At 43.8% G+C, this 15,622-nt stretch overlaps 1 protein-coding gene across 11 annotated transcripts in view; it reads left to right on the forward strand.

The window, feature by feature from the left end:
• The first annotated feature begins 1,332 nt into the window (after positions 1-1,332).
• The window catches only part of ZMYM2 (zinc finger MYM-type containing 2), a 60,168-nt gene continuing 45,878 nt past the window's right edge, over positions 1,333-15,622 (forward strand). For 3 of the 11 annotated variants that reach the window (XM_028726275.2, XM_028726279.2, XM_028726280.2), the window contains exons 1-3: positions 1,333-1,508; positions 8,603-8,718; positions 10,046-10,897. In XM_028726275.2, coding sequence (XP_028582108.2) covers positions 10,123-10,897 — 775 coding nt within the window. In that variant the 5' untranslated portion in view covers positions 1,333-1,508; positions 8,603-8,718; positions 10,046-10,122. Of the gene's footprint in view, positions 1,537-1,561; positions 1,585-8,602; positions 8,719-10,045; positions 10,898-15,622 lie in introns of those variants that run through there. The other 8 variants (XM_028726282.2, XM_028726283.2, XM_028726281.2 and 5 more) reach the window with 7 other exon arrangements.

Genomic DNA, 15,622 nt, shown 5'->3' on the forward strand with positions numbered 1-15,622 from the left:
CCGCGCAAGTTACCCAGGGACTTGGCATCGCGAGAAGCTCTTGCATCTCTGAGACAGAAATGGGGCCAACAGCTCTTGCCCGCTCCCTTTCCCCCCGTACATAATAAGCCTTTCTCCAGGGAATAAAATACCGTGCTGCTGCGTGTACGTTTGTGGAATCGCTGCAAGGTGGAGAAGACTGTGTGGCGTTGTTTCCCGCCTCTTTCTCCCCTTTTTTTTCGAGGAGAGAGAGAGGGACAGCCCACGGGGTAGTCGGTGGGTTAACCAACCAGGCAGAAGACTGAGCACGCCCCCGTCCTCGAAGAAGCGGGCGTCAATCCCATGGCTGGGGAACGGGGAACCAACCGCGCAAGGGAAGTGCGCATCCTCCATTTTGGCTGAGGGAGGGTGGGGAGCGTGGTTCTCGGTGCTTTGCCGCCTTGGCGGCTCTGGGTTCGATTTGTCCCTTTTAGGGCATTGCCAGAGGTTCCCCCCCGTGCTTTGCTGTGCCCCTGAGGCGAGAGGCTCTGAAACCAGGCACCTCATAGAGCCCCATGTTGGTCTGAAGTGGTCCCAAGTTCCCTGCCTGCAGCAGCTTCCGACAAAATGGAGGACATCACCACCATTACCAACCACCACTATCACCACCAGGAGCCGTGCTGGCAGTTGCAAGGGACACAGCTTTCTTTCTCCGGAGTAGGCAGGGGGAGGGGGAAAAAAAGGGGGGGTTCCTCAATGGAGACAGGGATCTTTGCCCTTGGGAAAGAGCTTGGAGACTGTTTCCATTACTCTGCCCCCTTATGGAAATGGATGCAGGTTTCCCAGCCCTGCTGTGGGGGCGCGCGCGCGCCTAAAAATGTGGACGAAGCGTGGCAACCATCACCTCCCCACGGAACAGGGTGTTCACACCCGAAGCCACACGTCTCCACTGCAATTATTGCCCAGAGGGACCGTGGAAGGCAAATTAATGGGTTAAACACACCACCTCCCTCCCTGGCAAATGTCATGCGGAGTAAAAGGGATGCCATCCCGCTTTCATTCAGGGGGAAAAAGAGCACAAACTTCTGCAGGAAAGTACCCGGCAGCAGCAGCAACCTCTGGGGCCCCAAACCCGCCCATCCACCAGGAGAAAGGCAGAGGTGCTGCAGCTGTTGGGTGGTGGGCAATGCGATTCGGGTTTAACCTGATGGAACCAAAGAGGGCGGGACCGTAGGCGTGAGTGAGAATCGGATTGACAGGGGCTCGGCCCAACCACCTGCGGCGAGGACGCTGATAGGCGGGAAGCCGCTCCAATGGGTTCTGCAGGCAACGAAGCCCTCTTCCTGGGAAGGCCAATAAGCGGGCGCACGAGGCGGCCTTTCCCCGAGCTCGGCTGGTGGGGTTGGTCCCTGCTCCTCCCCTCCGCCAAGCAGCGGCGCTTAGCCCGGGACTGGACCGAGTTAGAGTTGAGGAAGCGTTGGCGGAGCCGCGGAGGGTGCGTGTGACCCGCCGCCGCCGCCGGGGCGAGCTGCTTCTCCCCCCCGAGACTGGTGAGGGCCGTGAGAGGAAGCGGCTGAGGTAGAGGAGAGCCGGGTGGCTGGCTGGAGCCCAGCTTGCCCCTTCAGGGTGGGGATTGGAGCAGCCCAGCCGTGCCTCGCAGCAACCCGGGCTAAATGCCCCGCTGCGTGTCGCTCTCGCCTCACGCCAGCAGGGATTGGGGGCGGAGGGAGGGGGAGGGAGGCGGTTGGGGGGGAACAGGCAGGAGGAAGCCCCCCTCACTGAGGGGCGCTGAGGGCAGAAATGCGGAGGGGGCTGCCTTGGGGGGTATCTGGGGTGGCGGCGTGGGGAGCGGGGGGGGGGGGAGAGAAGGGAAGGATCCATTTTATCACGGCTTCGTTTCCAACCGCCTCGCCCGCGGTTTTGTTTTCAATGCCCTCCGCCCCGCCGGCTCCCCTCCCCTTCCCCCCATTTCGCAGCGCCCTTCTTTGCGCCCAGCGCTGCGCTCCGCGTATCCTCCTCTCCCCCCCCCCCCCCCAGCTCCCGCTTTCTCTCGCGCTCCCCTCCCGTATTGTTTGGCTGGGTCTCCTTAATGGCGGCCGACTGGAGGCGGCAGTGCTGCCGGCCGACTGCAGGGGGCCAAACCCGACACCCGGGGCAATTGGCAGGGACGGGCGCCAGGGCAGATCTCGGCGCTGGAGGCGCGCGCGCGGGTTGTTTTTGTGTGTATGTGTATATGCGCGTGTGTTCGTGTGTGTGTTTGTTGGGGGGTGTTCAATCGACTTAATACTCGGTCCCCAGAGAGAGCTCTGAAGGGGGAAAGAAGAGGCGGCTTTGTGTATGTGTTGGGTGGGTGGGGAGAAAGTCTTCGCTATTGCCTCCTCCTCTCCCACCTCCGCGCCCGTCCAAACTAACCCCCCCCCCGCTGCCCTCCAGCAAAGGCTCCCAAGGCTGGGCGCCCTTGGGGAGCAGCGCTGGGGGACGGGGCCGACCCCCCACCCGAGGTGGGGCTGTGGGGAAGGCGCTGGGGCGGGTGGAGCCTGTCTCTGGGGCAATAGGTTTGTATCCCACTGGGAGAAGGGGGCTGTGCTGGAGGGGCTGAAGGATTGAAAGTGGAGGGCCCTGCTGCCAACCCGTTTCTTTGCCCAGGAGGAAGGGCGTCTCCTGGAGGGGAAGATGAGAAGGCGCGCCCACTACCACGATTAAAACCCGATTCAACCCCCCCCACACACACACCCTCACGCTCCACCAGCACCTCTTCTCCCTAGGCTCCAGGCCAGTTTGGTGCAGCCTTGGCAAGAGCCTCGCAAGGAGAAGGAGCTCCATTGTGAGTGCTATTTATATGTTTTTCTGCCTTGGGGAGGAGCAGGAGGTAGATCATCCTTCTCCCCCCTTTTTTTTGGCACGAGGAGTGGATGGGTGGGGGGGGGTTAAGAGGAGGTGCTTCCAGGGTAAAAGGGGGGGGGCGTTGTTGGGTGCAGCAGCTGCTGCCCTGGAGCAAAGCCCCGGTAATGGCCGTGAGGCGACTCCTCCCCCCGGGGTGGGCTCTGCTGCAGACATCGCTCCTGCAATACCAACACCCGCAAGCAGACGACGGGCTCCTGCCGCTCGCCTTACCCGGCTCGGCCGCACGGGGGAGGGGAATGGAGAGGGTATCTTTCGAGTGCCCTCTAGAGTTTTGGAGCGTATATTAAAGCGCACATTTAACCAGATTTCGAATTAATTCCCTCGCAATTCCGAATCCCTGCAACCTTACCTGACTTCTCTGGCCGGCAAGAGGGAGACGACTTAAAATAATCCAGTCCTGAGCGAAGTGTGTTCTGGATCACACGTTTTATTTCTCGTTCAGGCGGATTTGCTTAGGCATGGAGGTGGGGAAGAAGATACAGTTGGACACAATGGACATTTTCATGTGTTTCTCTGCTAAGGACAAACGTCTTATTTGCCCCATTTCCCTTTAAATCCTGATGCTATCTGAGAATCCCATCGGTTGTGTCTCGTTTGAGTGAATTTTTTCAAGGCTATTGCAAAGTCAGCGAAGAACCATCCTTTTCTTACATTCTGAGATGACTGCAGTTAGCCCCCTTCTCTTCCCCTTAGTAATTTCGGCTCTTTACACTAAGTGGCGAAGTAGCTCTGTGAGGGCAAACCTAATAGAGCAGTTTATGCCGTGACCCATCATCTGGAGACTGAAAGTGATCAATAGTTGCTTGTTAAGGGTCTCTTACTAGAGGCCGCTGCAGGAATCCATTGGTGGCATTTCACTTTTTAGCTTGCAGGAGGCAAACATGGGTATTGCATGATCCAAGATCAGCATTCCTTGTCCATTATTCACATAGAAATTAGGGAGAAAGATCAGGAGGAGTATACTTTATGCAAGGTGTTAGTTTACTCAGAGGATGAGGGGGGTGCTGATTTTTAAGCTGTCTTTAGAGCGACTGGTTTAAGCCTTAAACTTTAAGGGTGCAGATTGACTCACAATTCTAATTTCTCAAGTTTTTCAAGAGCATGAGGAAGATTGTATGGTAAATAGCTTTGTGCAGACTTTAGTAGAATTGCTGAAATAACCTGTGACAAATTCACATAAATGTGAAAATGAATGTGTATTAAATTGTAATGCCAAACAGGGTTGCAGCCCCCCAACTATTTTCCTGATTTGTGATTTCTGACAACTTCCAGCAGGATCTTAGATACTAAAGGATGACTTGAACAAATTCTAAATGGTTAATAAATACTTCCCAAGCAGCATAAAAGAAATACCAGAATTGAAGGTGAATGGAAATTTGTTCTGTACAAGTCTTCAGAGAGAAGGTTTGGTCAGCTCTGAAGGGTTTCAGCTGCAGAATTAAACCATAGTACATAGACTTCTTTAAACTGGGGATCTAAGCATGCGTGCTTAAAAATAGGTTATATTGAAAAAGAATAACTTGGATGTATTTCCAAGTAAGACATGTTTAGATGAGAGGTGTAGTCGACACACTGCTTACTTCAGAACAATAAAATAGGATAACATATACTAAAGGACTAAAAATTCTAACAGGCAAGACTTGAGTCAATGCCATTTGGAATGGGACCCATTCATATCTGAGGTGGCTCCCATGTGATCATCTCTTGATAGGTTTGCATAGAAGAGCCATTAGTGTATCTTCACATAGGTGTTGATGATACAGACATCGTTATTGGTAAATTTTAAAGTATAAATGGTGTTGCATGAATTGGTGCAGTTATGCATACGCCACCAATTTAACTGAGCAAATCAAGTATAGACTGTCTCATGAAAGCTAGTCCTAAGTGTCACTGGGGCAAACAAGTAAGTGATTGGTACTGGGACATTAAGGTTGCAATACTATACCTATTCTGTGACAGAAAGGCCAGTTGAATTCAAGTCTTCTGCATTGACAGTTACTTGTGTAGTACAGAAGTTCTTACATTGTAAGTGTCTTGCGACTTAATTATTTTGGTACATTTTATTTTACTAGAATCTTCATTTGAAATGTAATAGATGGCCCCACAAAACACGTTTTTGGTAGTTTTAAGATACTTCATTACTGTGTAGTGGGAAATTCCCAACAGGAGTAGTAGTATAAAGAGCTGGCTACATAAAATTAATAGTTGGATAAGGCACTGAATGAAGTGAATAGAAATGCTTAAGATGAATAACTTTGTGTATATAAAAGTAGCTCTTTGGAAAAATCTGCTTTTTTCACCACTCAATTTTAGGCCCATTTCTAGTATAACATTTGGAGTTTAGAGATAGGGAATTAAAAGTAAATGCAGTGGCATTTCTTTGTAGACATTTTATGTGGAACTGACATTTGCTGCTTGCGTCTAGATGTCTATTGGAATCTATTAAGTTACAGTTCCTGAAAGTTGCATGGATGACAGTCATCCCTGTGAAGACTAAACAGCTTTACTGAAACATGTTTGCCACACACCTTTTAATATGTAAACCACTTTGAGAACTACTTGTTGGAAAGTGGCATATAAACAAGGGAGAGAGAGAAAAACTGATTTATGGAGGTGTTCAGGGTTATGTTGGAAGTGTATCCTGAGACATCTTGGTTGATAACTTCCATGTCGCAAGATAACTACATCTATTTGCCTGGAGGTAACACTTCTTAAAAGGGCCACTTTCAGCTGATTTTGCCTTGTGTATCATTAGGTAATTAAATTTAAACTTGGGAGTGAATACGGTAATTATTGCCAATATTTCTAAAATGTTCCAAATTCTGTCTCTGGCATCTTTGATTAAAAAGAGTCAGGTAGCAGGTGATGTCTGCCCTGAGACCCTGGAGAAATGGCAGCAAGTCAAAATGGACAGAATAATCTGATGTTTAAGATAGATACTTATATTCTGTTTTATCCTCTAACACTGTGAGGTAGGTTAGGCTGAGGGACACTGACTAGCCCAAGGTCTCTCAGTTACCATCATGGTTTAGCAGGTATTTGAAGACTGCTGGGGATTGAAAGCAGGGCTAAAGCCAATTTTCTTTCCACTATGCCACACTGACTGTCTGAAACTTACTGTCACCATATTGCATCGTAGTTGCTGTAAGTATGAAAAGTTGTGTGTTAATAAGTAGCAGAAATTACACCTCTGGCCACATGAAGCATATTTCTTCAAAATTTTAACTTGGCTATATGCTCATTCCTAAAAACACAAATCTGCTTGGTCATCACAACATAAGGCTGAAAATACATTCTAATTATAAAACAGTACAATTGCTCCACTGATTACATTGCAAAAAGTAGATTATTATTTTTTAATCAACAAATTGTTCTCTCAGGCTTCATGAACATGAATGCTTGTGGGAAGTTGCTCAACATTTAAATTCTCACACTTTATTACAGCTTTATCCCTGCACTGTACTTCAAGATCATATGTAAACTGAATGTATTGGGTAGTTTGCACAAGATTAAACTTTTTGTGATTTATTTATTTCAACATTTAATCACAATCGTGTATGTACAGTTAAGATAGTTGGGCAGACTAATTTTAGTTGGGCAACTAATTTTACTTTAAAAAAACCCCAGTGATGTAGTCACAAAATGGCAATTTAGGGAAGATTGAACCTGGTAGAGTGGGTGAGGGAGGTTGCTAAACATGGTATTGGATGGATTTAAGTATCTTGTAACCAAGAAGAACTGTTCACACCTAACAGGCTGCATCAGCACAACATAATACTTTGTAGAATGAAACTGTCACAAGCACAAAGTGGAAACTAAAAGTGAGCCTACCTGTGGACATGACAAGTTGCATGTACAGCATGTGGAATATTGACATGATAGAAAACACTTTGAGATTAGCAGGGAGTGCCTGGCGCTGCCTAAGAATTCAAAGAAACAAAAAAATAAAATCATGATTTTTAAATGGATGGTGTAACGGCATGATTTAGGTGTGTGTGCATCCACCCACCCAACTCAGGGAACACCTGACTTAACCCTGAATCCATGTGTGGGGTGGTGAAGACACTCCAAAGTGACATTTTGGTCTGCCATCTTGATTCAAAATGGTGGCTGCTGACTAAACATTGGCAAAGACTGCTGGCTCCGCCTTGGGAACCCTCACGCCAAATTTGGTGATGACTGAGGACAGATACAAGCTATTTCCCAAAATATATAATAGATGGCGGGCAGTAAAGCTTAAACAAGGACAGTTGGTCAATCCAGGGCACTGATTGACACACAAAACAGATAATTCAAGAAAATGAGCTATGCTGTAAACTGCTAGTCAAATCTTTCACATGGCAGCATTACTAGTTCCATTTTACAGCTATAACACAAGGATTAAAAAAGGAATTAAACCCAGTGACTTCTCTTCAAAAATAGACATGAAAAACAAAGCATTCAATAGAAATGACCAAAAAGGGGTCTCAATCTCAAACATGCTGAAGAGTGATACTTTTTATTAGTGCCTAACATGTTTCCCACTCAAAAAGACTTTCCATGGAGGCTCTTCTATTAAAAGATAGGACAACAATTAATAAACCATGCTTAAAATATTTTAAAAATGTGAAGCCAAACATTAGATATTTGGGAGCACAGTGCTAGCAGCACGCTGATGGCACTTGGCTCTATTTCTTCATAACATTTAAATCGAGAGGCTGCAAGCTCTGGACTAGTGCCTTAATGCAGTGGTGGACTGGATGACAGCCAACAAACCGTTGTGGGAAGACGGAGGCTTTGGGTGGTTCCATTGTCCAGACGATAGGAGAGTTACCTGTTCTGGGTTGGGTTGCACTCCCTCTAAAGGAACAGGTGCATGGCTTGGGGGGGTACGCGTAAATACGTATTTCTCATTCAGGGCCCAAGTGACCCTTAGTTTGGTGTGCCAGCCATGGCTGTAACTAGATTCGGATAGCTTTGCTATAGTATCCCCAAGACTGGATTACTGCAATGTGCTTTGTGTTAGGGCCTTGTCTGGAAGCTCCAGCTGGTTCAGAATTAAGTGGCCAGACCAGTGTCTCCCAAACAGGTCCCCGGCTGTTTTTTGGACTACAGCTCCTATCATTCCTAGCTAGCACCTGTTGTCATGGGAACTGTAGTCCAAAAACAGGTGGAGACCCAAGTTTGGGAAATGCTGGGCCAGCTAGACAGTTGATGGGGGCAGGTGGCCAGCAGCAGGTGACACCTAAAAATGTTTGCACTGATTGCCCATATACTACTTGGCTATGTTCAAGGTTTTGGTGTTGATGTACAAAACAACTTGAGCCCAAGGTACCCTAAGGACCATCTGACTTCTTATATCCCATCTTGATCCCTGAGATCACATGGAGGAGTGCTGTTGTCTCCCGTTTTACAGAGTTCCAGTCAGCCTCAACTAGAAGTTGGGCATTTAGTGTTGTGGGTCTCATGCTGTGGAACATTTCCAGCAGAGGTTCAGCAGACACCTTCACTTTTGACTTCTGAAGAGGACTTTGATTAGCCAGTTCACTTGAATGATTTTACTTTTATTCATTTATTTTTAGTTTTAAATGATGTTTTAAAGTGTACACCTTGCTATATTTTATGATATGTGGCATATGATATATATTTTATGATGGAATTGGGTATATTTTTAAGTTTAGGTTAGTTTTGGGGTTAGGACTGAAATATTGTAAGTTTTCTGAATAATAAACATTCTTAACATGGATCTAATCTGTTTCAGGATACATATTTTCAGAGATCTCCAGTCTCTCTGGAAGAGAGAGCCAGGTTTCCAGCACAAACAAGGCACTGGAGCAACTTTTTAAGCTTAACCTACTGCTACATATTCTTGAATGGGTAAGTGTTTCAGAAGATAATACCTAATCCTCTATTGAAGTGGTATTCAGGATGGTGATTTCAGGCAGACTAAAAAGTGTTTCAAAAGGATCACTCCAGTGTAGATGAATGGGCTACAAATTGGCAGATGAATTTAATGTAAATGCTCGTTGGGAGACAAAAATATATACCAATATGGTCCAAGCTGGCTGTAAACTCAGAAAAATATTTTTTGATAAGGGAATGTGCATGGAAGAAAGCTCATCAAAATCAAGTTGTGTGCTGTAGTAAGAAAAAAGGCACACTGTTGAATATTTCATAGAAAAATAACAGTGACTAGTATCTTAATACCATTTAAAAAATCTATTACACATTCATGGTTAGCATATGTTGAAAATTTCTGTTGCTGACTCCTTAAAATATTAAAAATATAAAGACTCCAAATGACAGAATCGTAAAGGGTAGCCAAAATCTGGTTTTTTCTTTAGAAAAACTGATTAAGAGTAAAATGAGGCTTATAAAATTATGAACATTGTGATTGGGAGTGTGAATAAGACTCTTCTGTAATAGTATGACTTGAAGTTGCTTTACAGTAGAAACAGGATTGACTGAAGGTGAATTGCTGAACGTTGTTAGATGGAAGTAAGATCTATTAATCTCCGAGACTTATTTTCTAGTACAGCCTGGTTAGATACACACTGCACTGGAAGTTTACTTCACACATTTGTTTATTTTGTTGATGGATTTCTTACTAGCAAACTGTTTGAACAGACGTTTTCTAATGACAAAATGATTCCTGCCTTTTAATTTCCCTTCTATTAAACCCCTCTATTCACACAATGGCAGGAAACCAAAGGCTTGTACTTTTCATTTTGCATAAAGCAGTTTCCCATTACATCAAAACTTGAGAAACAATTCTAATTGTAATTAGTTTTGAACTAGACACTTTTAGAATAAACCACTATTTACCAAATTTGAACGGAAAAGAAAATTGGTTCTTCAAAATCTAAAGTTGAAGCTTTCAGTATCCAGGTAACATGCATTTTTGTGGGGGAGGGTACCAACCCAAGGTTTGCTATGACTTTTTTCATGTTAAACCTCTAAAGCAGGTCAGAAAAAAGAAGATGGGGCAAGATTCCACTGCTGAACATGTGGTAATTGGCAATTCAACTTTAAGCTCATATCATGTATGTGGGCCTCTAAATTTATCAAGACACTTAATAAGTTAAGACTCAATTTGGTCTAAGCATCTGATTTTGATATTTGAAAAATGAGGTCATGACTCAAGGTGAATGTACACAAAACCCATTGTATTATAGTAAAACTGCTTTTTTTTCTTTTATAACAGTTTTTCTGGAAGGTCCACAAGCTGTCTGAAAACTGGCGCTGTCTGAACATCCATCTGAGTTATTGGGGCCTACCACAATGGCAACTGGCCTAGCCAATGTAGGAAACTCTTTCGGCTGTCCATCTAACTCTCTGGTTTCTAGATCTAAGTTCCAGAGTCCTTCCGTAGAAGACGACGATGATGTTGTATTTGTTGAACCTGTGCAACCTCCACAGATTTCTGCAGGGTTGATAACGGATCCTAGAAATGCAGCTTTTAGTTCACCCAGTAATGAAGAGCATCACGGAAATGACCCCAAAGCAGTGGTTCCAACAAAAGACCTGAGTTCTCAAAAGGGAAGTATAACTGAAACTATTATTATTGATGATGAAGAAGATACTGAAGCAAATCAGGGGCAAGAGAGAAATGATTCCAGTTTCAGTGAAAGAAGATTTCCAGAGCCTAAAAACAGAGCCACTGAGATGGAATTTTCACCACCCAGTTTTTCAAGAAGTAAGGTAAATGCAGGAATAGGTAATAGTGGTATAACCACAGAACCAGACTCTGAAATTCAAATTGCTAATGTTACTACATTAGAAAGAGGTATGAGCTCTGTGAGTGTTGGCCGTTTAGAAAATACTGAAGGGCGTGACATGAACTTAATGATTACACATGTAACATCACTACAGAATACCAACTTGGGAGATGTATCTAACGGACTGCAGTCAAGTAATTTTGGTGTTAATATGCAAACATACACCCCATCTTTAACTTCACAGACCAAGACTGGTGTAGGACCTTTCAATCCTGGTAGAATGAACGTAGCTGGAGATGTCTTTCAGAATGGAGAATCTGCGACTCATCATAACCCTGGTAGGTTGTACCTTTTTATGCAAATATATATTTCTTCTACAAGTGGCACAACTAATAATAGCAGTTACATTGTGGATTATTTTTTCCATTTTTGAGACCACGGTACAGGTTTACAAATCAGGCTGCATTTATTTAATCAAGGTTATTTAAATGGAGTTTTCCACTGTAATTAGTATGTTTGCTGAACAAGTGTGCATAATAGCTGGTTACTATAACAATTAAAGCATATTCTCCTTGGACCATGTAGCCCACAGAACCTTCTGTGCTACAGAATTATATCTTAATTTGAGACCAAGGTGAGTAGCTGTTGAAGAGTTAGGCCCATTGTTTGGTGTGGCTTGCTTATGAGTGAACATAGTGTACTTTCCGGAAGGGATTGTTAGTTGCTGGATAGAATAATTATTCCCTATTATAAAAAAAAGGAAAATATTGTTTCAGTTACTGGATAAAAATGTATTTCATTTGTTAAGAATTTTATTTATTTATTTAAATTTGTATACCACCCTTCCTCCAAAGATCACAGGGTGGTTCAGAACATAAAAATACACAAGGAGAACACAAAGTACATAATAAAAACAAGAACAAAAACAGACCAACAACCTCACTCCTTTTCAGAGCCGTAAAACATTAATGTGATTACTGAAGAAGGAGCAGTCAAAGCATAAAATTGGCATCTGTTCATAATACGAGATACTTTCAGATAAAACTAATATGGTACAGACATAATAAGGTTTAAAAGTGCCTCTCAAATCCTATAGCGATGTAGTTTCATGGTATCTCTCAGAAATTTTGCTACATTATCCATAATGGCAGGCCTACAGCTGTTTAGTAGAAAGGAAACCCTGGAGAAGTCAGGGCAATTTAACCTTCCTTTCAGCATGGGGTTTATATATTTATTGCAGATTTTCTGTGTAAAATGGGCAGTAAAATAAAACATGTGCAATGGTTTTGACCAGTTTATACCACAGGGACCATATCTTTCTGAATAAGGAATTTTCTAGAATCTTCCTTACAGTCGCAGATGGCATGATGTTAAATCTTGCAAGGAAAAAAGCTCTACATTGGTGGGGATTCTGGTTCTTGGTCTCTGGGGCACTCAACAATGAGTGGCCCTCAATCTAACCTGCATAATAGAATGGGAATATGAATGGAGCTAAGCTTCGGGCAGTGGGCACCAACCCCACATAAACAGAGAACAAGGTCATATGGAAAATGATTGAATAATTAAGGGACTAAGATGCAGCCCTGTTTCCTCCCCTTTGTTGGCAATAATTTTTTAGGATTCGCCTGCCTAGTTGGGAGCATTTCACTGGCAGCTCATGGAGGTATATAATTTCCTAATAAGAAAAAGTAACTTTATGCTAATGTTCATTCTGGTTAATTTATTCCGGAGTATAAATTGGGACGCAATTATAAACTGGACGCAGGTGGCGCTGTGGGTTAAACCACAGAGCCTAGGACTTGCCGATCAGAAGGTCGGCAGTTCGAATCCCTGCGACGGGGTGAGCTCCCGTTGCTCGGTCCCTGCTCCTGCTAACCTAGCAGTTCGAAAGCACGTCAAAGTGCAAGTAGATAAATAGGTACCGCTCCAGCGGGAAGGTAAACGGCGTTTCCGAGCACTGCTCTGGTTCCCCAGAAGCAGCTTAGTCATGCTGGCCACATGACCCGGAAGCTGTCTGCGGTCAAACGCCGGCTCCCTCGGCCAATAAAGCGAGATGAGCGCCGCAACCCCAAAGTCGGTCACGACTGGACCTAATGGTCAGGGGTCCCTTTACCTTTTATAAATTGGGATTGAATCAAAGGTTCCTTTTAGGTCCAGGAAGATTGTATAGAGCTTTGACTATCTGGATGCCTTAGAATATTTATCAACGGGACTCAGCTATACAGCTGCAAATAAAACATTTTATGTGTGCTTTATACAATGTGACACTAGATGGTGATTGTGAGCCTTATGGAAAATTCAATGTATTTTTAAAAGCACTTTAACAAAAAGCATTTTCAGAGCGTTTTTTATATGTCTAGATTCTATCTGGGTGAGATAGGATGACACAGTGGTCCAGAATAGTTTACCCTGGCAAAAGACCACCTGCTCTGGGCCTAGTATTGCAAGTTGAGACATCCAAAGTGTAAGTTTACGCAATAGATGTTTAGCATATAACTTACCCACTATAGGGGAAAAGACTTATTGATCTATAGTTAGATGGTATTATATGGTCTCCCTTTATATATTGGAACTGTTATTGCCCTTGTCCATGCCTCTGGCATGGATCCAGTGTTATTCACCGATGTGAACAGGTTAGCCAGTAAAGGGGTTCACCAGTCAGGTCTAATTTTAGTACTTTGGAGCCTATCACATCTGGACCAGATGCCCTTCCCTTTCTTTAGCTGGACTATTAGCATTTTTATTTCATCTGGTGACATTGGGAGCATAGAATGGTGACATGCCACTCCATCTAGTTGTTCCTTGTGCAAGACACTTGCAAAGTAATGATACCAACTACTAAGCGAAATGGATGGAGTGGGGAGGTCTTTGGTGTTGAGTTCCTCAGAGACCAAGAACCAGAATTTCCTAGAGCTTATTTGAAGTTATTGCTTGTTAGTATATTCAGTTCTCTCTCTCTTTTTTAGTAAGATACCGCAGTAGATTTTTAGAACTAAAATATTCTGGAAGTAGGCAGCACCCTCTTCCTTCCAGTATTGTCAAGAAATATTCTGGATATAAGATTTTAGAGCTCTACGTTCCTTGTCAAACCACTTGTTAGTAAAAGACTCCCTGGATTGTTTCCACACCTTAAATTGTTGTTTTGAAAAATCAGTTAGATGTTCATAGATTTTGATAGCTTCTTGGGGGTATTCTGGGTTAATTACAGAAACTGCATTCCAGTGTTGTCTTGGTTTTAAATAATGGATGGAATTTATGCAGTCCAAAGAATTCTTGGCAGAATGTCTGATGTTTTCATCATGAGTTGGGCAGGAAAGGTGTGAGCACAGGACAGTTAAGTTCTATGGCCAAGGTCAAAAATAAGTGGTCATTTAACAGTGCGATTGCCCACCAGGACTCAATCCCCTGATACTGGGGAAACTAGGAAATAGTCAAACACACAGTTCACCCCTTGTTGCTATATAGGTGAACTCTCCGGAATTATCAAAACTCACTGAATAATTGAGCAAGACTTTACTGAATTGAATGCAAAAATTGGTGAGGCATATGCCTGCATTGTTCAAGATGTTGTCCTTAGAACAGTAGACAGTTAAAGGCAGGTAGAGAATTACCTTGGTCAAGTCCAAGCACTCTGAGAAGTGCAGAGTCGTCATTGCCCACCCTCTCGTTAAAGTCACATGCTAAGATTATTTCAGTAGAGGGAATTTGTTGTTGCAAACTGCTTCAGTGAAGAAATGGGGAGGGCATCTCTGTGCAGGGAGATATATCTGCATAGATTTTGGCAAGTGTCCCTTGATTCTAATCAAACTTAAAGGCTTAGATCAGGCATAGGCAAACTTGTCCCTCCATATGTTTTGGGACTACAACTCCCATCATCCCTGACCATTGGTCCTGTTAGCTAGGGATGGTGGGAGTTACAGTCCCAAAACATCTGGAGGGCTGAGTTTGCCTATGCCTGGCTTAGATTGTAGAGCTACAGGCTTGAAGGAATGTCAGGTTTCAATCTAAACATAGAGCAGTAAGAATGGATAAACTGGGTGGAATCTACCTTTTGGGTTTAGTTTGAAGGCTGGCAGTGAATAGGCTTTAAAGCCTTCAATTACTATTGGGGTTTGAGACCAGGTCTCCTAGGAACTCACAGTCATTTGCCTTATTTCTCCAGCTCACAATGTTTCATGACAAGAACTTAATATCTAAGGGTGGAGGAGACTTAAAGAGTCAGTCAACCTTGATAGTTGCCATATGGAGTTATTATCGTCATGGCATATACAGCCATTTCCCAAGCCCTCATGCTTACCTCCTGATACTGAGGTCCTAGTCCCCTTGGGGCTCAGGGTGTTGTGAGGTGCACTTATGCACATCCACATTAATTCACATATCAGTAACATGTTCAAAGGAGCATCTTCTGTTACCATTGCTTAGCATCAAAGGAGTTTCTGGACTGATGGGGATCAAGATGTTTTTAAGTAAACAGGTTTTGACCACTTCTAATCTGTCTGTAATCAGGTGCTGTTCAGAAGTTGTTTATTTCTTAAAGGATTCTTAAATTGTTATCCATAGAGAACTCCCCTAAAGGCACTTTCATCCAAGATGTTCAGTTCTCAGACGGCAAATTATTAGCTGCCTTTTTAGATTTTTGACTGGAGAGGGGTGAAGTTCTCACACACTGGGGTGTCTTCAAGTTAGTAAGATTGGGCAGTAGTGGAACTTTAGCTGCCATTGAAGATACCAGCTAGAAATATCCAGGGATATAGGATAATGTCTCATGAGTGAATAGTGTCACTGGTGGCTTTATGAATACTGGGTGCAGTAGAAACCCCACAGCAATAAATACAATATGGCATCTTTTTTGCTTGGCTTCAAAATACATTCTCTCCTTCCCTCCCCATTTCCTTTATATGTTGAGTTGAACATGTTTGAATTTTCAAGAGAGCTTCTATACACCCTGCTCAGGTTGAGAGTGTTAAGCTTAGCTACTTTAGTTATCTATGGATTAAGACAGTTTTTGCAGTCCTGTAAAGTTGATAATTTTGTTCATTTATGTATGATAAATAGAGAGGGAG

The sequence above is a fragment of the Podarcis muralis genome, chromosome 4 (genome assembly GCF_964188315.1).
Source record: "Podarcis muralis chromosome 4, rPodMur119.hap1.1, whole genome shotgun sequence".
Classification (NCBI taxonomy): Eukaryota; Metazoa; Chordata; class Lepidosauria; order Squamata; family Lacertidae; genus Podarcis; species Podarcis muralis.